This window comes from Podarcis erhardii, assembly GCF_964252035.2.
Source record: "Podarcis erhardii genome assembly, contig: HAP1_SCAFFOLD_974, whole genome shotgun sequence".
Classification (NCBI taxonomy): domain Eukaryota; kingdom Metazoa; phylum Chordata; class Lepidosauria; order Squamata; family Lacertidae; genus Podarcis; species Podarcis erhardii.
The window spans coordinates 2,501-12,711 of record NW_028292974.1 but is presented as its reverse complement, the minus strand read 5'-3'; the positions used below and the strand labels follow the sequence as shown (position 1 = coordinate 12,711).

Below are 10,211 nucleotides of genomic sequence, written 5' to 3'. Positions count from 1 at the left end.
CACCCCTGACCCACACTTCCCGCCCCACAGATCCGGACGCTGGAGAGGAAGTTGGCGCAGAAGGAAGCGGCGCTGGAGGAAGTGGAAGCGGCGACCTACGACGGCGTCCTGATCTGGAAGGTGGAGGAAGTGGGGCGGAAGAGGCAGGAAGCATGCTTCTCGCCGGGTGGACTTCCTTCCTGTTTCCTTCCTTCCTTCCTTCCCTCCTTCCTTCCTTCCTTCCCTCCTTCCTTTTCTATCTTCCTTGCTTCTATCCTTCCTTCCTTCCTTTCTTCCTTCTTTCCCTCCCTCCCTCTATCTATCCCTCTATCTCTCTTTCTCCCTCCTCCCTTCTCTCCCTCCCTCCCTCCTTCCTTCCTTCCCTCCTTCCTTTTCTATCTTCCTTGCTTCTATCCTTCCTTCCTTCCTTCCTTCCTTTCTTCCTTCCTTCCTTTTTCCTTCCCCCTTTCTTCCTTTCTCCCTCTTCCTCCCTGCCTCCCTCCCTTCTTTTCGGTCTTCCTTCTCTCCTTCCCTCCTTCCTTCCTTCTCTCCTTCCTTCCTTCCTCCCTTCCTCCCTTCCCTCTCTTTCCCTTTCTTTCTTTCTTTCTCTCTCTCTCTGTCTCTCCTCTTTCTTCCTTCCTTCCTTCCTTCCTTCTTTCCTTCCCTCCTTCCTTCCTTCCTTCTTTTCTTCCTTACTTCTATTCCTTCCTTCCCTCCCTCCCTCTCTTCCTCCCTCCTTCCTCCCTTCCTCCCTTTTCCTTCCTTCTTTTTCTCTCCTTCCTTCCTTCGTTCCTTCCTTCCTTCCTTCTCTACTTCCTTCCCTCCCTCCCTCCTTCCTTCCTTCCCTCCTTCCTCTCCTCCTTCCTAACCCTCCCTCCCTCCTTCCTTCCCTCCCTCCCTCCTTCCTTCCCTCTTTCCTTCCTTCCTTCCCTCCCTCCCTCCCTCCCTCCTTTCCTCTTTCTTTCCTTCCTTCCTTCCCTCCTTCCCTCCTTCCCTCCCTCCCTCCTTCCTTCTCTGCTTCCTTCCTTTTTCCTCCCTCCCTCCTTCCTTCCCTCTTTCCTTCCTTCCTTCCTTCCCTCCTTCCCTCCCTCCCTCCTTCCTTCTCTGCTTCCTTCCTTTTTCCTCCCTCCCTCCTTCCTTCCCTCTTTCCTTACTTCCTTCCTTCCTTCCTTCCCTCCCTCCCTCCTTCCTCTCCTCCTTCCTAACTCTTCCTTCCTTCCCTCCCTCCCTCCCTTCCTTCCCTCCCTCCTTCCTTCCCTCTTTCCTTCCTTCCTTCCTTCTCTCCTTCCTTCCTTCCTTCCCTCCCTCCCTCCTTCCTCTCCTCCTTCCTAACTCTTCCTTCCTTCCCTCCCTCCCTCCCTTCCTTCCCTCCCTCCTTCCTTCCCTCTTTCCTTCCTTCCTTCCTTCTCTCCTTCCTTCCTCCCTCCCTTCCTTCCTTCCCTCCTCCCTCCCTCTCTCCCTCCTTCCTTCCTTCCTTCCTTCCTTCCTTCCTTCCTTCCTTCCTTCCTTCCTCTTTCCCTCCTTCCTTCCTTCCTTCCTTCCTTCCCTCTCTCCCTCCCTCCCTCCCTCCCTCCCTCCTTCCCTCTTTCCCTCCTTCCTTCCTTCCCTCCTTCCTTCCCTCCCTCCCTCCCTCTCTCCCTCCCTCCTTCCTTCCTTCCTTCCTTCCCTCCCTCCTTCCTTCCTTCCTTCCTTCCTTCCTTCCTTCCCTCCCTCCCTCCCTCCCTCCCTCCCTCCCTCCCTCCTTCCCTCTTTCCCTCCTTCCTTCCTTCCCTCCTTCCTTCCCTCCCTTCCTTCTCTGCTTCCTCCCTTCCTTCCCTCCCTCCCTCCCTCCTTCCTTCCCTCCTTCCCCTCCTCCTTCCTCACTCTTCCTCCTTCCCTCCTTCCAGCCTTCTACACCAGTCGCTACGGCTACAAGATGTGTCTCCGCCTTTACCTCAACGGCGACGGATCCGGGCGCAACACCCACCTCTCCCTCTTTTTTGTCCTCATGAAGGGGCCCAACGACGCCCTCCTGAAGTGGCCCTTCAACCAGAAGGTAGGCCAAACCGGAGTCACTCCGGTTTCACTCCATTTTCCCCGTTTAAAACAAAAAAAGGCCTAAACTGGAGTCAATCCGGTTTGCCGCGCTTCCCCTTTCCGGGAAATGGAAGTCTGGTTTCCGCCGTCTAGAAAGCTGAAAGCCCCAAAGTGGAGTCACTCCGGTTTCACTTCATTTTCCCCATTTAACACAAAAAAAGGCCTAAACTGGAGTCAATCCGGTTTGCCGCGCTTCCCCTTTCCGGGAAATGGAAGTCTGGTTTCCGCCGTCTAGAAAGCTGAAAGCCCCAAAGTGGAGTCACTCCGCTTTCACTCCATTTCCCCCGTTTAAAACAAAAAAATATCCGAAACCGGAGTCAATCCGGTTTGCCGCGTCTCCACTTTCCGGGAAATGGAAGTCTGATTTCTGCCGTCTAGAAAGTTGAAAGCCCAAAGTGGAGTCACTCCGATTTCGGACCGTTTCCCCGGATTTAAAAGAAAAAAACCCCAAACTGGAGTCAATCCGGTTTGCCGCGTTTCCCCTTTCCGGGAAATGGAAGTCTGGTTTCCGCCGTCTAGAAAGCTGAAAGCCCAAAGTGGAGTCACTCCGATTTCGGACCGTTTCCACGGATTTAAAAGAAAAAAAACCCAAACTGGAGTCAATCCGGTTTCCCGCGTTTCCCCTTTCCTCTCCCTCTTTTTTGTCCTCATGAAGGGGCCCAACGACGCGCTCCTGAAGTGGCCCTTCAACCAGAAGGTAGGCCAAACCAGAGTCACTCCGGTTTCACTCCATTTCCCCCCTTTTCCCCAGGTTTAAAACAAAAAAAATCCGAAACCGGAGTCAATCCGGTTTGCCGCGTTTCCCCTTTCCGGGAAACGGAAGTCTGATTTCCGCCGTCTAGAAAGCTGAAAGCCAAAAGTGGAGTCACTCCAGTTTCGGACCGTTTCCCCGGATTTAAAAGAAAAAAACCCCAAACTGGAGTCAATCCGGTTTGCTGCGTTTCCCCTTTCCGGGGAAAGTGGAGTCAGTCTGAAGCCCCAAAGTGGAGTCAATCTGAAGCCCCAAAGTGGAGTCAGTCTGGAGTCACTCCGGTTTCGGACCTTTTCCCCGGATTTAGAACAAATAAAAAAACCCAAACTGGAGTCAATCCGGTTTGCCGCGTTTCCCCTTTCTGGGAAACAAAGGCCGAAAGCGGAGTCGGTCGGAAGGCCCAAATTGGAGTCAGTCTGGAGTCACTCCGGTCAGACCTTTTCCCCGGATTTATAACCAAAAAACCAAACCGGAGTCAATCTGGTTTGCTGCGTTTCCCCTTTCCTCTCCCTCTTCTTCGTCCCCCTGAAGTGGCCCTTCAACCAGAAGTTAGGCCAAACCGGAGTCACTCCGGTTTCGGAGCTTTCCCCCCCCCATTTATAACAAAAAAACTGCAAAGTGGACTCAATCCGGTTTGCTGCGTTTCCCCTTTCTGGGAAGTGGAGTCAGTCTGATTTCCATCGTCTAGAAAGCTGAAAGCCCAAAGTGGAGTCAGTCTGGAGTCACTCCGGTTTCACCCCATTTCCCCCTTTTTTCCTGGATTTAAAACAAAAAAACTAAACTGGAGTCAATCCGGTTTGCCGCGTTTCCCCTTTCTGGGGAAAGTGGAGTCAGTCTGAAGCCCCAAAGTGGAGTCAATCTGGAGTCACTCTGGTTTCGGACCTTTTTCCTGGATTTAAAGCAAAAACAAACAAACTGGAGTCAATCTGGTTTGGCACATGTCCCCTTTCTGGGAAATGAAACTCCAAAGCGGAGTCAGTCTGATTTCCGTTGTCTAGAAAGCTGAAAGCCCAAAGTGGAGTCAGTCTGGAGTCACTCCGCTTTCGCCCCATTTCCCCCGTTTTTCCCGCATTTAAAACAAACAAAAAAAACCAAACTGGACTCAATCCGGTTTGCTGTGTTTCCCCTTTCCGGGGAAAGTGGAGTCAGTCTGAAGGCCCAAAGTGGAGTCAATCTGAAGCCCCAAAGTGGAGTCAGTTTGGAGTCACTCCGGTTTCACCCTGTTTTTCCCGGATTTAGAACCAAAAACCCCCAAACTGGAGTCAATCTGGTTTGCCGTGTTTCCGCTTTCCTCTCCCTCTTCTTCGTCCTCATGAAGGGGCCAAACGACACGCTTCTGAAGTGGCCCTTCAACCAGAAGGTAGGCCAAACTGGAGTCACTCCGGATTCAGAGCTTTTTCCCCCATTTATAACAAAAAAACTGCAAAGTGGAGTCAATCCGGTTTGCCGCCTTTCCCCTTTCCTCTCCCTCTTCATCCTCCTGAAGTGGCCCTTCAACCATAAGGTAGGCCAAACCGGAGTCACTCTGGTTTGGCGTGTTGCCCCTTTCCAGGAAACGAAGCCCCAAAGCGGAGTCAAAGTGGACTCAGTCTGAAGCCCCAAAGTGGAGTCAAAGTGGAGTCATTCTGGAGCCCCAAAGTGGAGTCAGTCTGAAGCTGCAAACTGGACTCAATCCGGTTTGCTGCGTTTCCCCTTTCCAGGAAACGAAATCCCAAAGTGGAGTCAATCTGGAGTCACTCCGGTTTCACCCCATTTTCCCCGGATTTCAAACAAAAAAAAACCCATACTGGAGTCAATCCAGTTTGGCTCGTTTCCCCTTTCCGGGAAACGAAGGCCCAAAGCGGAGTCAGTCAGAAGCCCCAAAGTGGAGTCAATCTGGTTTCTGTCGTCTAGAAAGCTGAAAGCCCAAAGTGGAGTCACTCCAGTTTCGGACCTTTTTCCCGGGTTTATAAGCAAAAAACCCCAAACTGGAGTCAATCCGGTTTGCTGCCTTTCCCCTTTCCGGGAAAGGAAGGCCTAAAGCGGAGTCAGTCTGGAGCCCCAAAGTGGAGTCAGTCTGGAGTCACTCCAGTTTCACCCCTTTTCCCGGATTTATAGCAAAAAAAAACCAAGTGGAGTCAATCCGGTTTGCCGCGTTTCCCCTTTCCTCTCCCTCTTTTTCGTCCTCATGAAGGGGCCCAACGACGCCCTCCTGAAGTGGCCCTTCAACCAGAAGGTAGACCGAACTGGAGTCACTCCGGTTTCACACCTTTTCCCCGGATTTATAAGCAAAAAAACCCAAACTGGAGTCTATCCGGTTTGCTGTGTTTCTCCTTTCTGGGAAATGAAGGCCCAAAGCGGAGTCAGTCTGAAGCCCCAAAGTGGAGTCAGTCTGATTTCTGTCATCTAGAAAGCTGAAAGCCAAAACCGGAGTCACTCCGGTTTCACCCCATTTCCCCTGTTTTCCCCAGATTTCAAACAAAAAACCCCAAACTGGAGTCAATCCCGTTTGCTGAGTTTCCCCTTTCCGGGAAATGAAGGCCCAAAGTAGAGTCAGTCTGAAGCCTCAAAGTGGAGTCAGTCTGGAGCCCCAAAGTGGAGTCAGTCTGATTTCCGTTTGCTAGAAAGCTGAAAGCCAAAAGTGGAGTCAGTCTGGAGCCCCAAAGTGGAGTCAGTCTGATTTCCGTTTGCTAGAAAGCTGAAAGCCAAAAGTGGAGTCAGTCTGGATCCCCAAAGTGGAGTCAGTCTGATTTCCATTTGCTAGAAAGCTGAAAGCCAAAAGTGGAGTCAGTCTGGAGCCCCAAAGTGGAGTCAGTCTGATTTCCGTTTGCTAGAAAGCTGAAAGCCAAAAGTGGAGTCAGTTTGGAGCCCCAAAGTGGAGTCAGTCTGATTTCCGTTTGCTAGAAAGCTGAAAGCCCAAAGTGGAGTCAGTCTGGAGCCCCAAAGTGGAGTCAGTCTGATTTCCGTTTGCTAGAAAGCTGAAAGCCAAAAGTGGAGTCAGTCTGGAGCCCCAAAGTGGAGTCAGTCTGATTTCCGTTTGCTAGAAAGCTGAAAGCCAAACGTGGAGTCAGTCTGGAGCCCCAAAGTGGAGTCAGTCTGATTTCCATTTGCTAGAAAGCTGAAAGCCAAAAGTGGAGTCAGTTTGGAGCCCCAAAGTGGAGTCAGTCTGATTTCCGTTTGCTAGAAAGCTGAAAGCCAAAAGTGGAGTCAGTCTGGAGCCCCAAAGTGGAGTCAGTCTGATTTCCGTTTGCTAGAAAGCTGAAAGCCAAAAGTGGAGTCAGTTTGGAGCCCCAAAGTGGAGTCAGTCTGATTTCCGTTTGCTAGAAAGCTGAAAGCCAAAAGTGGAGTCAGTTTGGATCCCCAAAGTGGAGTCAGTCTGATTTCCGTTTGCTAGAAAGCTGAAAGCCAAAAGTGGAGTCAGTTTGGATCCCCAAAGTGGAGTCAGTCTGATTTCCGTTTGCTAGAAAGCTGAAAGCCAAAAGTGGAGTCAGTCTGGAGCCCCAAAGTGGAGTCAGTCTGATTTCCGTTTGCTAGAAAGCTGAAAGCCAAAAGTGGAGTCAGTCTGGAGCCCCAAAGTGGAGTCAGTCTGATTTCCGTTTGCTAGAAAGCTGAAAGCCAAAAGTGGAGTCAGTTTGGAGCCCCAAAGTGGAGTCAGTCTGATTTCCGTTTGCTAGAAAGCTGAAAGCCAAAAGTGGAGTCAGTCTGGAGCCCCAAAGTGGAGTCAGTCTGATTTCCGTTTGCTAGAAAGCTGAAAGCCAAAAGTGGAGTCAGTCTGGATCCCCAAAGTGGAGTCAGTCTGATTTCCGTAGTCTAGAAAGCTGAAAGTGGAGTGAATCCGCTTTCCAGGAAAACTGGTTGAGAATCCCAAGGAACTGGGCTGAATCTGGTTTAGCGCTGTCCCGGTTTTCTGCGAAGCTGATTGAAAACCCACCCTGAAAGCGGAGTCAATTTGCTTCTCCGGAAAGCCAGTTTGAAAACAAAGGCCCAAAGTGGAGTCAATCCGCTTTCCGTTTCCTAGCAAGCTGGTCTATGATAAGCCCTGGAAGTGGAGTGAATCCGCTTTCTGTTTCCCAGAACTCCGCTCTGAAACGAACCCCGAAAGCGGAGTCAGTTTCTTTTCCTGGAAACCTCCGAAGTGGAGCGATGATAAGCCCTGAAACTGGAGTGACTCCGCTTTCCGTTCCCCCAAATGCTGCTCCGAAAGCGTAGTCCGTTTCTTTTCCTGCAAAACCGCAGCGAATCCGCTTTCTGTTTCCTACAAAGCTGATCTCCGACAAGCCCTGAAACTGGAGTGACTCCGCTTTCCATTCCCCAGCACGCGGCTCCGAAACGAACCCCGAAAGCCGAGTCCATTTGTTTCCCTGGGAACCCCCAAAGTGGAGTGACTCCACCTTCCATTTCCTATTAAGCTGATCCAAAACCTTTGAAACTGGAGTGAAACCGCTTTCCGTTGCCTTGAATGATGCTCTAAAATAAAACCCAAAAGCGAGTCCGTTTCCTTTCCCCAAAGTGGAGTGAATCCGCTTTCCGTTCGCTAGAAAGCTGATGTCCGATAAGCCCTGAAAGTGGAGTGAATCCGCTTTCCATTTCCTAGAACGCTGCTCTGTGATAAGCCCTGAAAGTGGAGTGAATCCACTTTCCATTTCCTACAAAGTTGATCCCCGATAAGCCCTGAAACTGGAGTGAATCCACTTTCCATTTTCTGTAAAGTTGATCCCCGATAAGCCCTGAAACTGGTGTGAATCCACTTTCCATTCCCCCAAAACAGAGTCTGTTTCTTTTTCCCCAATCCGAACCAGACCCCGACCCCCCGAAACTGGTCTGACTCCGGTTTCCCTCATCCCAGGTCACCTTCCACTTCCTATTAAGCTGATCTAAAACCTTTGAAAGTGGAGTCAATCCGCTTTCCGTTCCCCCGCACGCCGCTCTGAAATGAACCCCCAAAGCAGAGTCCATTTCTTTTCCTGGGAACCCCCAAAGTGGAGCGAATCCACTTTCTGTTTCCTTGAAAACTGATCTCCAATAAGCCCTGAAACTGGAGTGAATCCGCTTTCCGTTTCCTCCAAACCTGATCTCCGATAAGCCCTGAAAGTGGAGTGAATCCGCTTTCCATTCCCTGACTTTTCTTTTCCTGGAAACCCCCCAAACCGCAGCAAATCCCCTTTCTGTTTCCTCCACCCCCTGATCCGAAACTGGTCTGACTCCGGTTCCCCTCCTCCCAGGTCACCCTGATGCTGGAAAGCTGATCTCAAATAAATCCTCAAACTGGAGTGAATCCACTTTCCATTCCCCCAAAAGAGAGTCTGTTTCTTTTTCCCCAATCCGAACCAGACCCCGACCCTCCGAAACTGGTCTGACTCCGCTTCCCCTCCTCCCAGGTCACCCTGATGCTGGAAAGCTGATCTCAAATAAATCCTCAAACTGGAGTGAATCCATTTTCCATTCCCCCAAAAGAGAGTCTGTTTCTTTTCCCCCAATCCGAACCAGACCCCGAGCCTCCGAAACTGGTCTGACTCCGCTTCCCCTCCTCCCAATAAATAAAATAAATCCTGAAACTGGAGTGAATCCGCTTCCCAGACCCCGGATCTGAAATATATCTCCGAAAGCGAAGTCCGTTTCGTTTCCTGTTTCCTCCGCCCCCGATCCAAAACTGGTCTGACTCCGGTTTCTCCCCAGGTCACTCTGATGCTGCTGGACCAGGACAATCGGGAGCATGTGATCGACGCCTTCCGTCCGGACGTGACCTCCTCCTCTTTCCAGCGTCCAATCGGCGCGCTGAACGTGGCCAGCGGCTGCCCCCTTTTCTGCCCCCTTTCCAAGATGGCCGCCCGGGACTCCTACGTCCGGGACGACACCCTCTTCATCAAGGCCATCGTCGACCTAACCGGACTCTGAATCGGCGCGTCTACATGGGGGGCGGCTACTCCGCTTTCGCTCCCGCTCCTGGTGGAGTCAGTCGGAAAGTGGAGTCAGTCTGGAGTCACTCTGGTTTTGCCCCATTTCCGCCATTTTTCCAACCCAAAAACTCAATCCGGACTCTGAATCCCAAAGCGGAGTCAGTCTGGAGCCCCAAAGCGGAGTCAGTCTGAAATCACTCTGGTTTCGCCAGCGGCTGCCCCCTTTTCTGCCCCCTTTCCAAGATGGCCGCCCGGGACTCCTACGTCCGGGACGACACCCTCTTCATCAAGGCCATCGTCGACCTAACCGGACTCTGAATCGGCGCGTCTACATGGGGGGGCGGCTACTCCGCTTTCGCTCCCGCTCCTGGTGGAGTCAGTCGGAAAGTGGAGTCAGTCTGGAGTCACTCTGGTTTTGCCCCATTTCCGCCATTTTTCCAACCCAAAAACTCAATCCGGACTCTGAATCCCAAAGCGGAGTCAGTCTGGAGCCCCAAAGCGGAGTCAGTCTGAAATCACTCTGGTTTCGCCAGCGGCTGCCCCCTTTTCTGCCCCCTTTCCAAGATGGCCGCCCGGGACTCCTACGTCCGGGACGACACCCTCTTCATCAAGGCCATCGTCGACCTAACCGGACTCTGAATCGGCGCGTCTACATGGGGGGCGGCTACTCCGCTTTCGCTCCCGCTCCTGGTGGAGTCAGTCGGAAAGTGGAGTCAGTCTGGAGTCACTCTGGTTTTGCCCCATTTCCGCCATTTTTCCAACCCAAAAACTCAATCCGGACTCTGAATCCCAAAGCGGAGTCAGTCTGGAGCCCCAAAGCGGAGTCAGTCTGAAATCACTCCGGTTTCGCCAGCGGCTGCCCCCTTTTCTGCCCCCTTTCCAAGATGGCCGCCCGGGACTCCCAAGTCCGGGACGACACCCTCTTCATCAAGGCCATCGTCAACCTAACCGGACTCTGAATTGGCGCGTCTACATGGGGGGCGGCTACTCTGCTTTCGCTCCCGCTCCTGGTGGAGTGAGTCGGAAAGTGGAGTCAGTCTGGAGTCACTCCGGTTTTGCCCCATTTCCCCCATTTTTCCAACCCAAAAACTCAATCCGGACTCTGAATCCCAAAGCGGAGTCAGTCTGGAGCCCCAAAGCGGAGTCAGTCTGAAATCACTCCGGTTTCGCCAGCGGCTGCCCCCTTTTCTGCCCCCTTTCCAAGATGGCCGCCCGGGACTCCTACGTCCGAGACGACACCCTCTTCATCAAGGCCATCGTCAACCTAACCGGACTCTGAATTGGCGCGTCTACATGGGGGGCGGCTACTCTGCTTTCGCTCCCGCTCCTGGTGGAGTGAGTTGGAAAGTGGAGTCAGTCTGGAGTCACTCCGGTTTTGCCCCATTTCCCCCATTTTTCCAACCAAAAAAACTCAATCCGGACTCTGAATCGGCGCATCTACACACGGGGCAGGTACTCCACTTTCGCTCCCAATCCCGGTGGAGTCAGTCGGAAGCCCCAAAGCAGAGTCAGTCTGGAGTCACTCCGCT

The 10,211-nt window shown here is 52.3% G+C and overlaps 1 protein-coding gene and 1 long non-coding RNA gene across 2 annotated transcripts; both read left to right on the top strand.

The window, feature by feature from the left end:
• The first annotated feature begins 1,821 nt into the window (after positions 1–1,821).
• LOC309334337 (TNF receptor-associated factor 2-like) lies at positions 1,822–10,112 on the top strand. Its single transcript, XM_081882318.1, has 3 exons — positions 1,822–2,014; positions 8,462–9,692; positions 10,023–10,112. The coding sequence occupies exons 1-2, from the start codon at positions 1,895–1,897 to the stop codon at positions 8,678–8,680; spliced, it is 339 nt and encodes a 112-aa protein (XP_081738444.1). The 5' UTR covers positions 1,822–1,894; the 3' UTR covers positions 8,681–9,692; positions 10,023–10,112.
• On the top strand, positions 2,767–4,450 carry LOC309334338. Its single transcript, XR_014153043.1, has 3 exons — positions 2,767–2,877; positions 3,032–3,236; positions 4,376–4,450. It is a non-coding gene; the product is annotated as an uncharacterized lncRNA (long non-coding RNA).
• Positions 10,113–10,211: the final 99 nt, after the last annotated feature.